Source organism: Callithrix jacchus, chromosome 20 (genome assembly GCF_049354715.1).
Source record: "Callithrix jacchus isolate 240 chromosome 20, calJac240_pri, whole genome shotgun sequence".
Lineage (NCBI taxonomy): Eukaryota > Metazoa > Chordata > Mammalia > Primates > Cebidae > Callithrix > Callithrix jacchus.
The window spans coordinates 25,762,558-25,783,429 of NC_133521.1; the positions used below are offsets into that span (position 1 = coordinate 25,762,558).

Sequence of the window (20,872 nt, forward strand, 5' to 3'; positions counted from 1 at the left end):
GAGTAGGTGTGATGTGGTATTGACAAGAATGTGTGTCTTGTATATTTAAAGTGGAGAGCTCTATAAATATTTATTAAGTTTACTTGTTCTGGATCTGAGTTCGAGTCCTTGATATCCTTATTAATTTTCTGTCTTGTTGAGTCTAAGTCTCTTTATAAGTCTTATGTATCTGGGTGTTAGGATCATTAGCTCTTCTTGTTGCATTGATCCTTTTACCACTATATCTTTGTTGCTTTAAGATCTATTTTATCAGATACGAGAATTGAAACTCCTGCTTTTTATTTATTCATTTATTTTTGCTCTCCATTTGGTTGGTAAATCTTTCTCCATCCCTTTGTTTTGAGTCTTTGTGTATCCTTGCAAGTGAAATGAGTCTGGATGTAACATGCCGTTGGGTTTTGGCTGTATCTTTTGATTGGGGGATTTAGTAGATTTAAATTTAGGATTACTGCCATTTGATGTTAACTGGCTGTTTTATCCATTCGTTGATGTAAATTCTTATTTATATTGATGCTCTTTACTTTTTGGTATATTTTTAGAAAGCCTAAATATTTTTATAGAGCATTCAGGAATTTATATTTTTATCAGTTACCCAGATAATTCTGATGTAGCCTTAGCCAAGTATTTGGGAACTACTAATAGATCTAATGTAATAAAAACTAGTTTATTTAAAGCTGAATTTATCTCTTAAAACTGCGGAAAACTATAATTGTAATTCTTAAAGTTATTGCCCTTCGAGTTTTTTTTTTTTTCCCAGAGAGAGAGAGAAACAGCTAACTCTCACGCTGAGTGAGAGAATCCAGAAAGATGGAATCTAGGAGAGAAAAGCAGCTTCCACACTGAGTGGAAGGAAATTGAGAGAGAAATGGAATTTAGGAGGGGAAGACAGGCTTCCATGAGAGAGTGTGGAAGGGGACCCCAGAGGGGAAATCCAGGAGGGGAAAGAGAGCTCCCACTATGTGGGAGGGAATTACAGAGAGCTGGAAATACCTGCCCTTTGAGTTTTTACAAAATCGTCTAGTGGCCGGGTGCGATGGCTCACGCCTATAATCCCAGCACTTTGGGAGGCCAAGGCGGGTGGATCACGAGGTCAAGAGATCGAGACCATCCTGATCAACGAGGTGAAACCCCGTCTCTACTAAAAATGCAAAAATTAGCTGGGCATGGTGGTGTGCGCCTGTAGTCCCAGCTACTCAGGAGGCTGAGGCACGAGAATTGCTTGAACCCAGGAGGCAGAGGTTGCGGTGAGCCGAGATGGTGCCATTGCACTCCAGTCTGGGTAACAACAGCGAAACTCCGTCTCAAAAAAAAAAAAAAAATTGTCTAGTACCTAAGCAATCTGAATTTCAATATTTATATTATCTAATAAGATGTGGAGAGCCATTTTATGCAGCGATTGACAAGTAAAAGACAATTAAATTCCTTTTGATTATAGAAAAAAAAAAACCAGGCTGGGCACTGTAGTAGATTAAGTTCACCCTCTGGTTTGTTCCATTCAGTAGTGATGTTGTCTTCTTTGACACAGACCAGTTTATATCTGACTTGGAACACCAGCCATCAGGTTCAGCAGAGAAATGGCTTAACCACAGTGTGCTCTCGTGTCCAGCTCCTTTCTGGAGAATCTAGAGGGTGAGTGTTGATTGAAATGTGTCATTGTTTTTGTGCCCAAGTCTGGTATTTGCATGCAGTGGCTGGATTTGCATGTGCTATAGAGGAGGGGGTATGCACGGGCACTTTCTGGTAGGCCACTCATTATCTTTGGAACTACACTTTGACTAAAAGACTCTGCTTTTTAAATTTAACCACATTCAGGCTCTTAAACTTGTGCTTATGATTTTATTCTTGAATGAAAGGCAAGTGTTTACTTAGATTTATTAGACCAAAGCAGAAAGAGGTTCCATATCTATGAATTCTATGGTTTGGGTGCTGATCAGTTATGTAAGCCTGCTCATTCTTGGCCAAGTACTCTTAAGTTTTGATGTGAATGAAATCAGGAAATTTTGTCTGTTTTTCAGAGGCAACCCAGAATATTTATCCCTAGCCTGGCCTGTAGGCCCATGTTTGCACTTCTGGTAGTTCCTGTGGGGCTCTACTTAGAAGAAAGCTATAGGCTGGGCACAGTGGCTCACGCCTATAATCCCAGCACTTTGGGAAGCTGTAGGTGAGTGGATCATGAGGTCAGGAGTTTAAGACCAGCCTGATCAATATGGTGAAACCCTGTCTCTGCTAAAAATACAATTAGCTGGGTGTGGTGGCACACACCTGTAGTCCCAGCTACTCAGGAGCCTGAGGCAGGAGAATCACTTGAACCCTGGAGGCAGAGATTTCAGTGAGCCAAGATTGCTCCACTGCACTCCAGCCTGGGCGACAGAGCGAGACTCCGTCTCAAAAAAAAAAAAAAAAAGAAGAAAGCTGTAGTACTAGAGCCAGTGTCTGTGTCTAAGCTTAGGCTTTTAAACTTAGCAGCCAATGAGGAATGAAGCTTTTCCTTGCTGTCATGTTGGCTCCTTTCTTCAAATACTCTCAAAGCCACTTAAGAAAATATGTGATAACAGGTCAGGAGTTTGAGACCAGCCTGGCCAAAATGGTGAAACCCCATCTCTACTAAAAATACAAAATTAGCTGGACACAGTGGTGCGCACCTGTAATCCCAGCTACTTAGAAGGCTGAGGCCAGAGAATTGCTTGAATCCAGGAAGCAGAGGTTGCGGTGAGCTGAGATTGTACACTGCACTCTAGCCTGGCTGACAGAGCAAGACTCTGTCTCAAAATATATATATATGTGACAGAAATTATAAATATTACAGATTATAATTTCCTAAATACCATTTGAATTTTATTTTAAAATTTAATTTGCATTTGGAAGGGGCCTTGGAAATTATGTTCTCTACTTAAACATTTATATTTAGGAATCTGCAGCCTTCTGATGACCTATCAGACAAGATATCAAAACCCTGGCTTCTCCCAGAAGCTGGGCTTACCCTGGTCTCACATCATTCTTGTCCAGCCATGAGAGGAGTGATAACTTAATTCCTTCATTGAATGTATATAAAATTCTCAGGAGAGTTATAACCAGAGGATTTAAAATAATTTCCTCATATTAACGGTGAGAAAATTGCAGAAAGGTTTAAAGCTGAACTTATTCCTTAAAACCACTGAGTTAAATTACCCAAGTCACATTACAGCCAAAACAAGACTACAGCTTACTTATTCCAGTATTTAGCCCAGAGTGCTTCCCATGTGTGAAGCAGCAAGTTGGTCACTAATAATCTTGGTAAGAAGGAAGTATTTTTGTGGAGAGAAGGGATCAATGGATGACTGAGTGAATAAGAGCTGAGAACATAGAAACAGCAATGTAGACAATTTCTTTATGATGTTAAGCCATGAAAGAAAGAAAGAGATATAGAGGGGAATGTGGGGTCCAGTGTTTTTATTTGCTTGCTTGCTTGCTTCCTTGCTTTTTTGAGATAGAGAGATTTACACATGTTAAATGCTAATGAGAAGGATTTGGGGAAATGAGTTGGTAGAGACAAAGAAGTGAAAAAATTGATTGAGCAAGCTTTTGAAGAGGATCCAGAGCACAGGTGGTGGAATGGATCCTGTGGATTTTTGGCTCTGGAGCTCAGGTTTGGCGCTTACAGGTAGTAGATTTGGGAGTCAGCAGTGGACAAGATTTTTCAGAAGAAAATGTACAAAATGAGAAAACAAAATAAGGATAAGGGATTCTTCTGATAATTTTGAAATGCTTCTGAGTCCCCCATTTTAAGCCAAATTGAGAGAAGTGTTTGCTTTTTCACATTTCAGCTTTTGGTGATAGAAAAGAGTACATGCTGATACTTGAATATACTTTCAAGTTACTGTGCACTGTTTACTTAGCTGGAGATTTAATGTTTGTCTTTGTAGAATGTTTTCAGTTAAAAGCATTAGAGGAAAGATTGTTATGACACTGATTCATCACACATAGAAGAGGTTTCCTTTTTTTTTTTGAGACGGAGTCTCGCTCAGACATCCAGGCCGGAGTACATTGACATGATCTTGGCCTACTGCAAACTCTGCCCCCCAGGTTCAAGCAGTTCTTGTGCCTCAGCCTCCCAAGTAGTTGGGATTACAGGCGCCCGCCACCCTGCCCCGCTAATTTGTGTTTTTAGTAGAGATGGGGTTTTACCATGTTGGCCAGGCTAGTTTTGAACTCGTGACCACAAGTGATTTACCCGCCTCGCCTCCCAAAGTGCTAGGATTACAGGCATGAGCCACTGCAAGCCAAGAAGAGGTTTCTTAAAAAAGCAGGAGTCTTTTTTAAAAGGACTGATTTTCCCCCTGAATCCATTGGGTAGGGAAAAAAGGTATAATAAGTTTTCTTTACTAGTACTAGAGCTAATGTTAAAAGGGAATCTCTGATCTATTGCTGGTGAAATTATTTATATTTTTTTAAAAAAGTGAAGGATATCTTCAAATCATTATGCATGTATTTTCTGTCTGTCCAATGGTAGGAAGCGGTCTAGAGTTCGGGGTGAAATTTAGGATAACTTAGTTAAAAATTTATCAGTCTACCCCACTGTATGAGGTAAAAAGAAGAAAAAATAATAATTAGGCTGAGATGCAGTAGCTCATGCCTGTAATCCCAGCAATTTGGGTGGCTGAGGCAGGCAGATTGCTTGAACCCAGGAGTTCGAGACCAGCCTGGGCAACATGGTGAAACCTCATTTTGACAAAAAATACAAAACTTAACTGAGCATGGTGGCTCACACCTGTAGTTCCAGCTACTCAGGAGGTTGAGGCAGGAGGATCTCTTGAACATGTTAGGTAGGTTGCAGTGAGCCAAGATCATGTCACTGCACTCCAGCCCAGGCAACAGAGCAAGACTCTGTCTAAAAAAAATTAAAAATTAAAAATAAAAATCTGGAATAAAAGAGCTCAAGCTGGTTTTTTTGCTTACAATACTTAAATATTCTGTGTTACAATTACAGTGGTAAGTTTTATTTTTGTTAATAGTATTAGCTAAGTTAGTATAATGGAGATCCCAAAGAAATTTCCACATAGGAAATTTCTCTCACATCTCATGATAACTCAGAGATCAAGATTCCTTTCATTTTGTTCTTCGTTTTTCTCCTTAGGTTTTGTCAAAGCTAGAAACCACTTAGTCATGACTGAGTCTTAGCCCGAGGAAGGGATGGGAAAAGGGGAGGAAGAAAGAAGCCAAGCAAGTGATGAGGAAGACACATACATCACTTTTGCTCACATTTCATTGGAGAGAATGAATCACATGGGCCATACCTAGCTACAATGGGGAAGCCAGGAAATATACTCTGTAGCTGGGTGTCAGAGTAACTAAACCTCAATTACTGCAGAAGAATGAATTAAGATAATTAGAAGGCTACCATAGATACCTTCTAAATTTTCAGGGTCTTATTTCTGTCTTTAGCTTGAAAAGGCAAATTAATGTGTCTTGATTTTTCTCTTATTTGGGTTTTATTTGGAGACAGGGTCTTGTACTGTTGCCTAGGCTAGAATGCAGTGGTGCGTGATCATAGCTCACTGCAACCTGGAATTCCTGGGCTCAAGTGATCTTCCTGCTTCAACCTCCCAAAGTGTTGGGATTACAGGTGTGAGCCACCACACCTGGCCAAATTAATCAGATTTTGATAAATCCAAATTAATTCCTCTACTCATGCCATATATAGGTGAATTCCGGCCAGGCATAGTGGCTCATGCCTGTAATCCCAGTAATTTGGAAGGCCAAGGTAGACAGATCACTTGAGTTCAGGAGTTTGAGACCAGCCTGAGCAACACAGCAAAACCCTGTCTATACAAAAACTTTAAGAAAAAATTAGCCAGGTGTGGTGCTACTCAGGTTACATGTTGCAGTGAGCTGAGATTGTGCACTGCACTCCAGCCTGGGCAATAGAACGAGACCCTCTCAAAAAAAAAAAAAAAAAAAAAAGATGAATTCAGTATTTCCCATATTTAGTTTAGATGGTGCTTTTGTAACAATTGCACACAGGTAAATTTCATTTTTTAAAAATAAGATTTTGCTTTTATTTTATAAAAACAACATCTCGGCTGGGCACGGTGACTCATGCCTATAAAGCCAGCACTTTAGGAGGCCGAGGTGGGAGGATCAGTTGAGGCCAGAAGTTTGAGACCAACTTGGGCAACATTATAAAACCCTGTCTCTATCCTCCCAAAAAATAAATTAGCTGGGCATGGTGGCACATGCCTGTAGTCCTAGCTACTTGGGGCAGGGCAATGAAGCGGGAAGATCACTTGAGCCCAGGAGTTCAAGGCTATAGTGAGCTGTGATCACACCACTGCACGTCAGCCAGGATGGCAGACTAAGATGCTCTCTCCTAAAATAATAATAATAAAATAATACCTTCATAAAATTATTTACCCAGAGAAGGAATACCTTTAATCTTCAGGTTCAGGAAAAGAAAGAAAAGATGAACGTGACCAAACTTTAGTGAATGGGTGAATGTTCATTGTAGCTTCAAGAGGAAATAACGTGTAAATGGTCTAATACTCAAAAATCCTTTACAAAATTGCAAATTAGAAAGGCCTGTTGGGCTTTTGTATATGTGACAATGTGTGTCTACTTCCTTCAAAGAGGCAGCGCCTTGGGCTACCCTACCCCTGTCTACCTGGTTGTAAAGTTCCATACTATATACCTGTCAGTTCTAACTTTAAATTCTTAAGCATGAGAAATAGCTCTGAATAAGAGGCCTGTTGGTACTCAAGCACCTCATTCTTGTGTGTATAAATAGTATTCCAGTGGACTGCCAATTTGAACATTTCTTGAATAGGAATGTTCAATCCACTGTGGGAGGATTGCTTTGAGGCCAGGAGTTAGAGATCAGCTTTGGCAAGACAGCAAGACCCTATCGCTACCAAAAAAAATTAAAAATCAGCCAGGTGTGGTGGTATGTGCCTGTAGTCCCAGCTGTCAGGTTGGCGCAGAAGTAATCACAGTTCTTTACATTAGAAGTAATACCAAAACCACAATTACTTTTGCACCAACCGAATACTTGGGATGGCTTGAGCCCAGGAGTTTGAGTTTGAACTGCGATTGTACCTCTGAACTCCAGTATGGGCAACAGAGTGAGACCCTGTCTCAAAAAGAAATAAATAAAAGGCCGGGCATGGTGGCTGACACCTGTAATCCCAGCACTTTGGGAGGCTGAGGTGGGTGGATCATAAGGTCAGGAGTTTGAGACCAGCCTAGCCAAGATGATGAAACCTTATCTCTACTAAAAATACAAAAATTAGCTGGGCACGGTGGCAGGGGCCTGTAATCCCAGCTACTCGGGAGGCTGAAGCAGGAGAATCACTTGAACCTGGGAGGTGGAGGTTGCAGTGAGCCGAGATTGCACCACTGCACTTTAGCCTGGGTGACAGAGCAAGACTTCATCTCAAAAAAAAAAAAAAAAAAAAACAACCATCTGACAAAGTACTTTATTAAGCTGTACCTTAAAAAGTTGCTTGTCGGGAGCCGCAGTGGCTCCGGCCAGTTGTCCTGGCGCTTGAGGAGGCAAGGCTGAGTTCAAGGCCAACCTGAGCAACGTAACAAGCTCTCATTGATTAATTAAAAAAAAAAAAGTTGCTTATCACTTAGTGATTATTAGCTTGCTGGCATTGATTAATCAATCTTCACTGTTTTGTAGAGTCCTTTGGCTTCTAGTCCCTACTTATTATTCTGTGTTCAGTACTGACCACTGCCAAGCCAAATCTTCATGCTTTATTTCTTTGTATACCTTTGAGTACTACCACTTGAAAATTGCTGACATAAAACCATAGACTAGTACAGCTAAAAGACATCATACTAATCCAACATTGTCATAGTATAAATAAAGGGAATTTTAGATATATGAAATACTTTGTCCAATGACACAATATGAAGTTAGTGGCAGACCCTGAATTCCGACCAAACCTAATTTTTAGGCCACTCTTCTACTCACATATTTGCCTTCCCAGGTCCTGTCTTCTCATCAGAGCACAGTGCTACTCCCACTTACTATTTTCAGCCTCTACTCTTCAGTGGAGTAACTTCTGTATAAAACTTCCCCCATGCTTCCAGGTCTCTAGTGAGTATGAATATGCCTAAATATCTTCTTGTTCTGAATATTCATTGTAGCCCCACCATGTCCACTGATTTTTCCATTTGGGGTTTCTAATTTCTAATTCCAGACTGAATCTACCACCTTCTGAGCTTCTTTCCTGTTGCGACTGCATCGTTTTCTTTCCTAGTCTCAAAACCTTGGTGGTGGTAAATCACTACTTCTTTTCTCCCTCCCACTAGTATCACCACATTTTGCCCAGCATCTTTGCATTTTCTTTATCTCAGTCATTTCCTTGCATCTCTACATTTTGGCTTCTAAGAACGTGACTAGTATTTTGAGGCTGATTCCACTATTTACTAAGCATGTAACCTTCAGACCAATTATGTGACCTGTCAGAGCCTCAGTTAATTCATCTGTAAAGTAAAATAATATTTAAAGTATTGTGAAGATTAATTGAAATAAGATTTAATTTCACTTGTAAAGCCTAAAGTATAAATGCTCAGTAAATATTTGTGAAATTAGTAATATGTGTGTGTGTGTGTGTATTTGGCTTCTAGTCCCTACTTCTTTACTATTCTACATTCAATACTATGATCAGTACTCATATAAATATATATGGTTTTTTTTGAGACGGAACCTCCCTCTGTTGCCCACATTCAGAGTGCAGTGGTGTGATCTTGGCTTACTGCAACTTCTACCTCCTGGGTTCAAGCAACTAAATTAGTAAATATTAATACCCTTCTCTTTATAGCCATATGAATTTGAAAACTTGTTTTTCTTAACCATGTAAACTAGAAAAAGATTAGATGTTAATACTTGGAAGATTTTTTAAATGTTTGTGTTCCTTTGCTCTACGATCACATCAAATCCTAAGTATAAAAAACTGGTTTGGTCTATTTTTGCTTATAACAGCTATAACAAGATGTAATTCACATACCATAAAATTTATCCTTAAAAGTATACAACTCAGTTGTTTTTAGTATAGTCAGAATTTTGCAACTATCACTAATATCTAATTTTTCTTTTTCCTTTTTGAGATGTTGTTTTGCTCTTGTTGCCCAGGCTGGAGTGCAGTGGCATGATCTTGACTCACTGCAACCTCTGCCTCCCGGGTTCAGGCGATTCTTCTGCCTCAGCCTCCCAAGTAGCTGGGATTACAGGCATGCGCCATCACACCCGGCTAATTTTGTATTTTTAGTAGAGACAGGGTTTCTTCATGTTGGTCAAGCTGGTTTTGAACTCCTGACCTCAAGTGATCTGCCCACCTCGGCCTCCCAAAGTGCTAGGATGACAGGTGTGAGCCACTGTGCACGGCTATTAGTATTTAATTTTAGAACTCCATTTTCATTATTCTGAAAATAAACTCCATATCCATTAGTAATCACTCCTTGTTTCTCCCTCTCTATAACCTGTAATCTATTTTCTATCTCTGTGAATTGGCCTGTTCTGGACATTTCATATAAATGGAATCATACATCACCTTTTGTGTCTGGCCTCTTTCACTTAGCAGATTGTTTTCACAGCTCATCCATGTTTTAGCACATATCAGAATTTCGTTACATTTCAAGGCTGAATATTCCATTTTATGGATAAAGACAACTTACCATTTATCCATTCATCACTTGGTAGACATTTGGGTTCTTTCCACTTTTTGGCTATTATAAATAATGCTGCTGTGAACATTTGAAAGTTTTTAATGTGGACATATGTTTTCACTTCTCTTGTATATATGCCTAGGAGAGGAATTAGTGTAGACCCTTTAGTTGATAAGGCAAGGAATGAAATGATGTGAGAACTAAAGGTTCTCATTTGGGGAACTTGGGATGTTTCCTTTTATGTTAGTTCTGTAAGATGGAAATTCTTTGCTCTGGACCTCACAGAGTACTGTGCCTCCCTGAGGTGGTTGGCACATCAGAGAAATTAACAGAAAAGCAAGAGCCTGAAATCAGAAAAGATCACAAACAGTAGAAATGCCCCCACATAATAAAGAGTAGTTGCCCCCACATCACAGTGGTTTATTCTAACCAAAGCATTTATTTTCATTCAGTTTACATAGGAGGTGGCATTGCAGAAAATAAAAACTTTCCCACAGAGATACAATTAAAGTTAGAGTAAGGTGAGTACTTATTTAAAAGTACCTTTAGAGTGAAGTGTAAGCCCCCTTCCTAACCCACAATGAACTGAATGAGAGGGAGAGAAAAAGAGGTGCGGAGCAGCTTGTGGAGTGATGTTTCCATCTCTAATGCCACTCAGCTCGGGAGCGGGCTTCAGACACTGCTTTCATCTTTACAGAAAGCCAGGGGAAGGGAAATATCCGAGGCAGAGCTCAGCATTGGGCATCATATGGCTAGTCGCTCATAGGTCACTAATCACTCTTCCTTTTCTTGTTTTTCAGTGAACGAGATAATTGGGAGAGATATGTCCCAGATTTCTGTTTCCCAAGGAGCAGGAGTGAGCAGGCAGGCTCCCCTCCGGAGTTCTGAGTCCCTGGATTTAGGAAGATCCGACGGGCTCTAACAGTGCTCACTGCAGCCTTGTGTCCACCACCAACTTCTCAGCATGTTTCTCTCCTTGGACCTTGGGTTTCCAACTCTGCAGCCTTCAGGTCTGGCACCAGGAGTGGGACTCACCATTTGTGGGGAAAGCAGTGTTCTTCCACCTCACGCCTTGGTTAGATTTTGTAAAAGAACAGGAGCAGCATAGGCTGTTTGAGCTTTGGGGAAATGAGCTTTGCTTTTTATATTTAACTAGGATACTTTTATATGATGGGTGCTTTGAGTGTGAATGCAGCAGGCTCTTTATTTCTGAGGTGCTGCTTTTGCAGGTGACCTGGTTACTTAGCTAGGATTGGTGATTTGTACCACTTTATGGTCATTTGAAGGGCCCTTTAGTTTTTATGATAATTTTTAAAATGGGAACTTTTGATAAGACCATCCAGAAGCAAAAAAAAAAAGGAAGAAAAAAAAAAAACCACATTATCCCAAGCCTACACCTATGCCTCACAAAGTCAGCATGTGTCCTAAAGACTTTCATAGATTTATAGGAAACAAAGCCAAATATAGCTCATACCTCTTTATAAACTAAACTGTTGTTAGATAAAATGAGAAGAGACCATTCCATCATTGAAGTGTTGGAATATAAAAAGACATTCCAGAGCATAGCCTTTTGGTAACTTTCTAGGTAATCTTATTGCAGTCTTTCCATACTGGCTCCATGTTCATACTGCTTTTTCCCTCAGGACCCTTGGTAAGATGGCTACATGTAAGGTGACTCTAAACGGTGGGGTTTTAGCTTGGTCACTTTCATTTCTTGCCATCATAAAAACTAATAGGCTGTGGAGTGCTCTTCCTATTTGTGTCCTCTGGTCCTAGAACCTTTTCCAAACAGGAGCCTTTGGCTGTTTGTGACCTTTGAAGCCAGTCTCCCAGTGGTTTAGGCAGCTTTGCATTTCTAACTCTTCTGTAGAGGTCAGATTGTGTGCAGAGCTAAAGCACAAATGAGCTGTACATCAGCATGGGCAGAGAAAATGCAAGACTCCAGATGGGAAGGTTTTAAGAGTCACACTGGTATGGAAGGCTTATCTGCCATTCTGTTTATAGCCTGAAATGATTCTGGCCTACCCTGTCCTGTCTGTATGATCTTAAAACCAGCCTTTTCCCCAGAAGGCTCTGAGCACATCCAAAAGTGATAACCTGACCCTCCACACCAAAGACACCCTGGTGCTGCTGCTGGTGAGACTCATGTCCAAGGCAGGGCCCAGCAGAAACTCCAGCCTGCTATCTACCAAAGGAGGTGCCCAAGTTGGGTACTCAAAAAAAAAAAAAAAAAAAAAAAAAAAAAAACCTGCCTTTACCCCTCTCCCCAATGGGATCTTTTACCAGTTCCTAGGCCCATTACAGAGCTCTGAAGTTTGCAGTATGTTTTCAAATGAAATTATATACTTCCATTGATTCAGGAAGCAGATTTTTTTTTTTTTTTTGAAACAGTCTCACTGTGTTACCCAGGCTGGAGTGTAGTGGCACAATCTCAGTTCACTGCAACCTCTGCTCCCAGGCTCAAGCAATTCTTCTGCCTCAGGCTTTCAAGTAGCTGGGCCTACAGGGGCATGCCACCATGCCTGGCTAATTTTGTATTTTTAGTAGAGACAGGTTTTCACCATATTTGCCAGGCTGGTCTCGAACTCCTGACCTCAGGTGATCCACCCGCCTTGGTCTCCCAAAGTGCTGGGATTACAGGTGTGAGCTACCGCACCTGGCCCAGGAAGCAGATTTTTTGAGTGCCTATATGTGAGACAGTATGCTGGTTGAAGGCCTGATGCTGTTACTCCAGGAGACTGCAGGCCCTTAATGCCAGGATTCTCTACTGAGGCCAATTCAGGCCTGGGAAAGGGAGCTGGCCTATTGCCTACCACCTGTTGTCAGTAGGGTAGGAGCTGTTGACTCAGGATGAGGAAGTATGGTCTTTTAAAAAAACACAATATATTTTAGATTCTCCCCTAAAACTAGTTAGAGAAAAAGGTCTATTCTTCAGCAGATCACTGTGGCCCCTCTTGGAGCTGGGTATTTTCAAATTTTCTTGAAAAGTGAGTCATGTCACAGAATGTCAATAGTGAGATTTACTTCTGGGTCTGTGGTTGGAAGCCCACAGCTTCCTTTGGAGGGGCAGGAAGTTGGCCCCTTGGGTGATGTTCCACAGAAATGGCCAGACTTGCCTCTACCCTTTTGCCCCCTGGTGTAGCTGCCTCACATGGGGTAATTGCAAGAGCTTCCCTTGCAATACCCTTTGGGGAAGCTTTGCTGCCCTCAAGAATTAAAAGCCTCTATGATCCAGAGTTGCTATGCACCAAATTTTGATGCCTTCTAAATACCTTGATGCCTGTAGCACTAGAAATGCTTTCCTATTTAAAATAAACGTTAAATTTTAAAATAGAGCTTTGTATACTATGTAAGCAGTTTTATATCAGCTTTGTAAAAGCTTTGGTGTAAGAGTATTTTTTGGCTTTGTAGATAAAGACTTAAATTTTTGTGCAACATAGTGGTTTTAAAGCACACATCCATTAGACTATGCAAATCAATTTCTAATAGCAGCACTGAGCAACTGGGCACGTGCTAGCACGCACCCTTTCCTACTCTAATCTGTGCTAGCTCTCAGGTTGAGGAATGAAATGAGTAGCCTTCTGCTTACTGGAGATGCACAGAGAAACATGGCTAAAAACAGCTTTAAAAGGAGCATGTCTTTGGGTTCATGTGTGGTGCTGCTGCCCAGGTGTAAACTACCCCCACCCAGGGCCAGCTGTTATCAACAGACCTCTTTTGGAACTGGCCGTGAAGCTCTGTTTTTGGTATTTAGAATGGATGGATCTTTAAGGCTCAGATGGGTTCAATTTGAAACCTTGTATTTTATAAAATGGATGTTTAGTAAAGGAACTGGTTCTCAGTTATGTTTACAGCACTTGGAATTGTGTGTTCTTGTACATTTTGTATTTTAAAACCTTTTATGGGAGTACAGTGCTCCTTACACAAATGCAAAGGGAAGAAGAGCCAGCAGTTCAGGCTCCTCAGTTTTAGTGCTGAAATAATAAATGGTAACAGGCCAACAGTCTTCTTAAATCTGTCTGAGTGTTCCTCCGCCTGGGGCTGGTGTGGAGCCCCTCACTCTGGGGGCAATGCGAAGGGTCCTGTGGCTTTTAAAAAGTCCATTTGATCAGTAACTTTTCATTTTATGGAAGAGAAGACAGAGTTCCAAATTGCTTCTGAGGCTTTAGTTCTGTACCACTTAATGCATGCAAAGGACATTCCATGGTGTCTGCTGGGTTCAGGGCAACTGGCTTTCCCAAAGCATACAAGAAAAGTTGGCAGAAAGTCCCCTTTAAAAAATCAAGCCTGAGTTTTTGTGTGGGGGCCTCCTGCCCCCTAATGTCTTCTGGGGATACTGCAGTACAGTCCATCAAAATAGTTTGTGGTTTTGCCATCTGTTACTCCTTAGGCTCACCCAGAGAGGAGCTAGCATCTTTAGGTGGGACCACCCCTGGCACAACATGGTCTCTGAGGTCCAGATACCCTGAGGGTAGGGGCTGGCTCTCTCTGCCTCCCCATCCCCCATGAGAGGGACAGGGGGAGGTAGAACATTGGGATCTTTACTCAGAGGTTCAGATGGACCCTTCATTCTCCCAAGAGTCATACTTGAAGGTACCAGAGCTTCTATTTTAAAAAACAAAGCAAGCCTGCCGTGGACCTGTCAGCCCCACGATATCTGTCATCATGGGCCACAGCCAGGACAGACCAAAGGGCTCTCCAGGTGCCAGTCAGAACGCCTGGCTCAGGCCATCAGGAGCTGGTTACCCCATTCCACCCCCAGCCCTGCATGCATGGTCCAGCCATTGTCTTTAGGGTAAACAGGCAGAAGAAAAAGTGGAGGACCGAGCTGGGGCTTTGGGCTCCTCTAGGTACCTTCTGAGAGCTTTGACAAGCCAGAAAGAAGCTACCGGGTTGAGGGCGCTGGTTTCTGGACGCAGGAGAGACATGTTTGCTGAGGATATCAGCTGGCTCTTACCTCCTGGCTTCCTCTTCTACAAACACACCCATTCCTTGGAGGTTTGCAACACAGTGCGAGGTGGGTCCCCAAGAGGCATCAGACTGGTGTACTCATCAGGGGCTAGCTACAGAAGGGACACCGATTTAGGGCAGAGAGCTCAGCTAGACCCGCCAGGCCCTGCAGCCACACAGTCTCACCTGGTAGGCCTGGAAGACGCTGAGCAGATCCTTCATACCAGCTGTGTATGGCATACCCGGCATGCGGACCAAGGCTCCTGGCTGGGATAACACTGAGGTGGGAGCAGAGGCCAGGGCAGCAGTGGGTGTGGTGAGGTAGCCCACAGTGGTGGGGGAGACTGGAGGGCTAAGGGTGAGAGAGTCAAGGTTTAGTCATGCATACCATCTGTGGACTAGACTGAGACCTGTTTCCCTCCTCCCTTGCTTCTGCCTTGTGCTTAGTTCAGTTCCTTCTCCCTGAAGCCCCAGGACCTGGCTGATGGCATCTATAAAACAGATCAAAGAGATCTATTTTATAGATGGCACCAGCCACCTCCTACCTTATTTTCGTGATCTCAAGTTATCTGGCCCAGAAAGGGGATTGTGACCTTTCCCCAGATTGGGACAGGGAACGGGACTGTGGTGTTCTCTTAGCTGTAGGGTACCTTGGGTAGTAGGCTGTGTAGTTCAGGTAGAGTTGAGTGGCTGGACCTGGGTAGTAGGCAACAGGGGTGGGGGCAGCAGGCACCCTGGCAGCCGGGAGCAGTGCTGAAGATGGGTATAGAGCTGCTGTCTCCGTGGGAATGAGGGTTGGGGTGGCTTGGAAGGTGGCGTAGGTAGGTGGTGAGAGGCCTAGAGACAGAAGTAGAAAGTGCACGTGTATGGAGCCCAGCAGTACCCTGGGGCTGGCTCTCTCTGCCTCTCTATTCCTCATGAGAGGGACAGGGGGAGGTAGAACATTAGGATCTTTACTCAGAGGCTCAGATGGATGCTTCATTCTCCCAGGAGTCATACATTGAAGGTACCAGAACTTCCATTTTAAAAAAGAAAGCAAGCCTGCTGTAGACTTATCAGCCCCAAAATATCTGGGGCAGCTAGAAAGGATTCCCCGCTAAAGAAGGTAGGGGCCTACAACAGCCTGGATCCCATAGGCCTCCTTCCCCAGCCCCTGGGGCACTCACAGGGCAGCTTGCAGGGCGGAGGGGACATGCCACTGCGGCCCAAGGTGCCCCCCATCAGCACACGGCTCATCTCCTCTGTGGAACAGGGGACCACCTCCACGTAGCGCTCCTTCATCACCTTCTTATGGCAACGCTGAGCAGCAGCTAGGGCTCGCTCTGCTGATGTCATCTGGATGAAGGCATCACCCGATGGCCGGCCCTGTGCATACCATCTTGTGAGCAGTTTGTCGTGTGTAAGAGTGCCTTACCCCTAACACACACATTCCTTCCTATTTATGTTTCCCCCACTGCTCAATAAGCAGTGGCCTTACCTGCTGGTTGAGCACCATGTGCACACCGTGGGGCTGGATGTCAGCTGCTGCCTCCCCGAGAAAACTCAGGATGTCTTCAATAGTGGCTGTGTAGGGCAGGCCTCGGAGGCGAACACAATCCCTCCCGGTCCCAGCTGCCAGTGCGAAGGGGATGGGCAGCAGTGGGGCAGTCAGTGTGGGAAGGAGTGGGCCAGATGCATAGCGGTTCAGGACCTAGTAAAGAAAGCAACAGGCTGGTCATGCCAAGTAGGGCAGGGGCACAGAGACCCGCCCTAGAGTAACAGTACATCTGGGTGGGGAGCCCTGGGTGCTCACCTGCTGCACCTCCGCTGCAGTGCTCCGGAAGAGTTCGATGTATCGCTTACCCAGCATGCCCTTGTGCCTGCGCAGTGCAGCCTGTGCCAGCTCCTCACAAGCAAAGAGAGCAAAGGCATCACCAGTCGGCCGGCCGTCAGGGTGGCGCACAAAGAGCAGCCCTTCGGCACCCCCAGTCACTGGGCACTCTGGCCCCAGGAAGCCTAGCACATCTGTTGGCCCAGCCGAGAAGGGCAGTCCCCGCAGCCGCAGGATCACTTGGTCTTCCCGTGACAAGAAACGAGCCACCTCTAGTGATGTGCCTGTGTGGGGGACATGGGAGTCACCCGCTGACTTCACCCATGCTCCTCCAGACACTCACCCATGCAGGGGAGCAGGCAGGCAAGGGGTTGTAGGAAGTGGGATATGGATCAAGAACCAGGGAGCCAGGCCCTGTTTGGGGTACACTCACCCCCTGCGATCTTTACGAACTCCTCCCCTGTCGCTTTATACACCTGTGGGTACATAGAGAGCAGCCCATTGGTCTCAGGCCTGGCTTAGATTGGCCCTGCTCCGCTCCCAGCCCAAAGCCCTACCTCAATATAGCGGACGCCCATGTGGTGCTTGTGTCTCTGCAGCGCTAAGTCCCGCTGCTCGCTGTCCACAAAGCGGATGAGGGCCTCGCCATTTCTGCGGCCCTGGGCATTGAGGCAGAGCGCTACACCACCCCTGTGGAGCCAGTGCTGTTAGTGCCTCCTGGGTAGGCCTGTCCATTTGGGCCCACCCACCCCGCCACACCCACCTGGCCACATTGAGCCCTTTGAAGAAGCGAGCCACGTCCTGGTCTGATGACTGCCAGGGCAACCCACGAGCCCGTACCACAGTCTCACTGTCCACCACATCAGCCTTGCTGCTGTAGGGGCAGGACACAGTGTCAGAGCTGTCCAGCTGTTGTCACACCCAACCCCTGCTCCCACACTCACCAAGGCCCTGTTTCATATTTCCGCTTTATCACCTCAGGCTTCGAAAACAATTGACCTGAGAAAAGATGGGTGTGGGGGTCAGCAGGGTGTGGTGGAGTGGGGGATTCTCCCCACCAAGCTCTGCAAAAAGAGGACAGTTGAGGGAGATGAATGACAGGCCAGGCGCAGTGGCCTATAATCCCAGCACTTTGGGAGACCAAGGTGGGTGGATCATTTGAGGTCAGGAGTTCAAGACCAGCCTGGCCAATATGGTGAAACCCTGCCTCTACTAAAAATACAAAAATTAGCTGGGCGTGGTGGTGGGTGCTTGTAATCCCAGCTACTCTGGGGGATGAGGCAGGAGAATCACTTGAACTGGGGAAGTGGAGGTTGCAGTGAGCTGAGATTGCACCACTGTACTCCAGGCTGGGCTAAAGAGAGGGACTCCATCTCAAAAAAAAAAAGAAAAAAGACAGAGGCTTCCCCCTGTGGTCTCTTACAGAAGGTTACAAGTGGGGAGGAGTAATAGGCAGGCATTCACCATCCCTGAGAACAGGTGACAGGCAGTGAGGGAAACCTTACTGCTGGGCTCTTTGAGTAGATGGAGGATAACAGCTACCATTGTCTTCACTTCCCAGACCCCAAAGTCATCCTCTGTGGCATCTGTCTCCAGTCCTAAATCTATGGGCAGAAAAGTGACAGCGAAGATATCTTACTTAGCCGTAAGCACTAATCCTGTTCACCCCAGGGCCCAAATCCCCTTCATAGACACATGCTAGAGACCAGCATACACATTTGGCCCAGTTCATGTGTACACTTACAGGTCCCCAGCTCAGACATAGATAAGACACATACCCACATTCCAAAATCACTCTAGCACAGACACAAAGACATAGATACACTCAGGGACTTAGCACATAATGCAGACTTATATGTGTCCATATGGTGGGTTACCCACCAGCACTGGCATTCTCAGACACATTTACCCACAGTGGCTCCTCCACCCTAACCCTGCTGGGTCACAGATACCCTTCGCCATGGTGGCCACAGTGAGGTCCCTGGCAGGGCAGGTGCTTGGGTGCTGCATATGGAACTCTCTTCGGAGGTTGTAGAAGGAGAAGAAGGTGTCGGGGAGCACCAGGTTCTGGGGGCACATAGGAATGGGGATGAGTGCCCTGCCCACCCTCAGGACAACAGGAGTCCTGGAAACCTTACTGCCCCCGCCCCAGCCCAGTTTTCCCTCAAGGGCATACCTTCCTGGAGGCCTCTGGGTGCAGGACCTGTCGCAATAGCTGCTGCCCATCAGTGCAGAGCACGTAGGGGCCCCCGCCCAGCAGAGCCACATCCCCGTTCACCAGCTGTGAGAACTGGGGATAGGGAGTGGGGAGAGAGAAACACACAGACTCACAGCTGGGCAGGCAGGAAGTGAAGGTGGGAGGAGGAAGGAGGCAGGCTGCAAAGCTGGTTCAGCCAGATGTTCAGCCCTATCCTGCCTGGGAAGAAGAGGCCACGCCTGTTGAGCCTAGCCCTGTGTCCCTTCCCCCCACCCCCTAATCCTGTTCCAGTCCACTGTCACCTCCTTCAGGCCAACTGAGGGCAATCACACATAACCCAAGCCCCCAACACACACACTCCAGGAGTTTGGAGTGGGGCCAGAGCAAACACCTGGAGTGGGACAAGCAGGTGGGAAGGGGCGGGGCAAAGCAGGTTAAACCTGTCTCTGGCCAGGCACCAACCTAAGACAGGTGGGGGAGGCCCAGGCCTGCCTGAGGCCCAGAAGGCTCATGGTCAATGGCAGCCCCGCCTCCAGGTCTGACCAACCCAGGGGCAGAGAAACTCCAGGGACAGAGCTCTACACTTGGACATCAGGGGCAGCATGAGCTTTGACCCATACCCTATCGACCAGCTGGCGCAGAGCTGTTTGCACATAGAGGGGGTGGCACTCCTGAAGCTGTGTAGCCCTCCCCAATCCTCCATCCCCGCTGGAGAAGTATAAGCACTAATTACAGACCCACCAACTCTCCCTGCCAATTCTGTGACACTTTACAACCCGAGACTGGCAGAGCAGGCAACCCAGCTATCCTCCAGCAAACTCAAGTGAAAGGCCAGGAGCCCTTCTGGAACAGATTGGCAATCATCATTGTGCCTCCTCATCAGGAACCACCATTGTTGTTGGAAGATGAAAGAATGTGTGCCTATTAAAGGACTTACACTAATTACAATCAAGTCAGACACAGAATGAGCGCCATAGCGAAGATAAGGAAAAGAAAACAGTAATGGAAACCACTTCCCACTTCAGACAGGGCAGGAGGCACCCCAGGCCTTTGCACTCAGCAGGCAGATGGTCCCCCAGGCCAGTCCGGGACAGCGCCCACGCCTGGCCAGCCGGCCAGGACAGGCCTAGACGAGCAGTTTACACCTGGCGGCGGCGGCGTCTACCTCTAGGGCCGACACCGCCCTACGCCTCCGCTACAGCGGCTCCCAGGCGGGCCGAAGACGCAGGCCACAAGGGCCGGTCATCTACAGCCAACTTTGGATCCCTCGATCCCTTTCGTTTCTGGCTGCTGGGAGACCCGACCCAGCAGGTCTCCCAGAGGCGTCTCACCCTCGCTCCTCGCTCGGGATGGATCCCAAAGCCTGTGTCCCGATCGGTAGGAGTAAGTCCCTACAATAGTTGAAAAGTAAGGAGTCCAGGGGAATGGCCGGCACGCGCGGATGAAAGGGACACGAACATGCGAGAGTCGCTTAGAGTTTCAAACAAGCCTCTCTCCTGACGCCCAGGCCGGTTGGTTGCGGCACGCCAGGCCTAAGCCTCCGGCCGTCTCTCCTGCCCAGAAATGTCCTCACGGCCAGACTGTGCAGCCGCCCACCCCGGCGCTCACCTGCTGCAGCACCTTGTCCAGCGGCTCTGCCCGCGCCAGGCTGTCGGCGCTCAGGCCGCTCGCCTCGCGGCACTGCGGACTCAGTGCGGCCGCCTCGGCGCGAACCAGAGATTTGTGCAGCGTCCCCACCTGTGAGCGGCGGGGGAAACCGATCAGCCGCGCTCCTCGACTCCGGAAGCTCCCTGGTGACCCTCACCGCCTCCTTTCCACCCTACCTGGCGGCTCCGCGGCTCAACCACTTGCCAGACTAGGAGGATTAAGTCGGTCTCGTCGGAGCCCAGGTCCCGCCCCAGCGCACCAGCCGTAGCCCCAAACAGGACGACCAGTGACCCAAGTCCGGGGCAGGGATCCACAGCGGAGTCGGCCGCGGGGTCAGGGCCTGGGGGCGGGGGCGGCGGAGGAGTCATGGCCGCAGAGAAAAGGGGCTTTCGGCCATACACACGCGGACCGACGAGGCGCACGCACGCACCGACCGACGGCAGACGCGGATCAGCTTGGGCGGGACATAGTGTGTCGGGGGCGGCACCTGTGGCCGGGCTGGCTCAGTGGGCGCTGCCGATACCCGCCCGTGGCACCCCGTGGGGCGGGGCGGCTACCGGCCCACGCCCTCTCCAGGCGAGTTACCTGCCGGCCCCGCCGTCCACGTGACCAGGGCGGCG

General features: G+C 46.5%; 2 protein-coding genes across 16 annotated transcripts in view; one reads left to right on the forward strand and one right to left on the reverse strand.

Annotated features, from left to right (window-relative positions):
• The window catches only part of NFATC3 (nuclear factor of activated T cells 3), a 160,089-nt gene extending 146,585 nt beyond the window's left edge, over positions 1 to 13,504 (forward strand). For 2 of the 10 annotated variants that reach the window (XM_078357500.1, XM_078357496.1), the window contains 3 exons: positions 1,526 to 1,629; positions 10,101 to 10,169; positions 10,449 to 10,953. Coding sequence is in view for 6 of the 10 variants with exons in the window: in XM_078357496.1 (XP_078213622.1) it covers positions 1,526 to 1,626 (101 nt within the window). In the remaining 4 variants the exon portion in view is untranslated. Of the gene's footprint in view, positions 1 to 1,525; positions 1,630 to 7,967; positions 8,165 to 10,100; positions 10,170 to 10,448 lie in introns of those variants that run through there. The other 8 variants (XM_078357499.1, XM_003735321.6, XM_002761175.7 and 5 more) reach the window with 6 other exon arrangements.
• On the reverse strand, positions 13,428 to 20,704 carry ESRP2 (epithelial splicing regulatory protein 2). Of its 6 annotated transcripts, none has more exons than XM_035282297.3 (15): positions 20,429 to 20,704; positions 20,214 to 20,342; positions 18,585 to 18,698; positions 18,361 to 18,475; positions 17,914 to 18,012; positions 17,353 to 17,407; positions 17,172 to 17,279; positions 16,966 to 17,098; positions 16,842 to 16,884; positions 16,391 to 16,692; positions 16,076 to 16,288; positions 15,765 to 15,963; positions 15,249 to 15,435; positions 14,785 to 14,950; positions 13,428 to 14,711 (listed from the first exon to the last, which is right to left on the reverse strand). In XM_035282297.3, the coding sequence occupies exons 1-15, from the start codon at positions 20,618 to 20,620 to the stop codon at positions 14,622 to 14,624; spliced, it is 2,145 nt and encodes a 714-aa protein (XP_035138188.1). In that variant the 5' UTR covers positions 20,621 to 20,704; the 3' UTR covers positions 13,428 to 14,621. The 6 variants fall into 6 exon arrangements, with proteins under 6 accessions (XP_035138188.1, XP_008984353.1, XP_078213628.1 ...); XM_008986105.5 differs by having other exon boundaries at positions 17,172 to 17,282; XM_078357502.1 differs by lacking the exon at positions 17,172 to 17,279.
• Between the last annotated feature and the right edge of the window lie 168 nt (positions 20,705 to 20,872).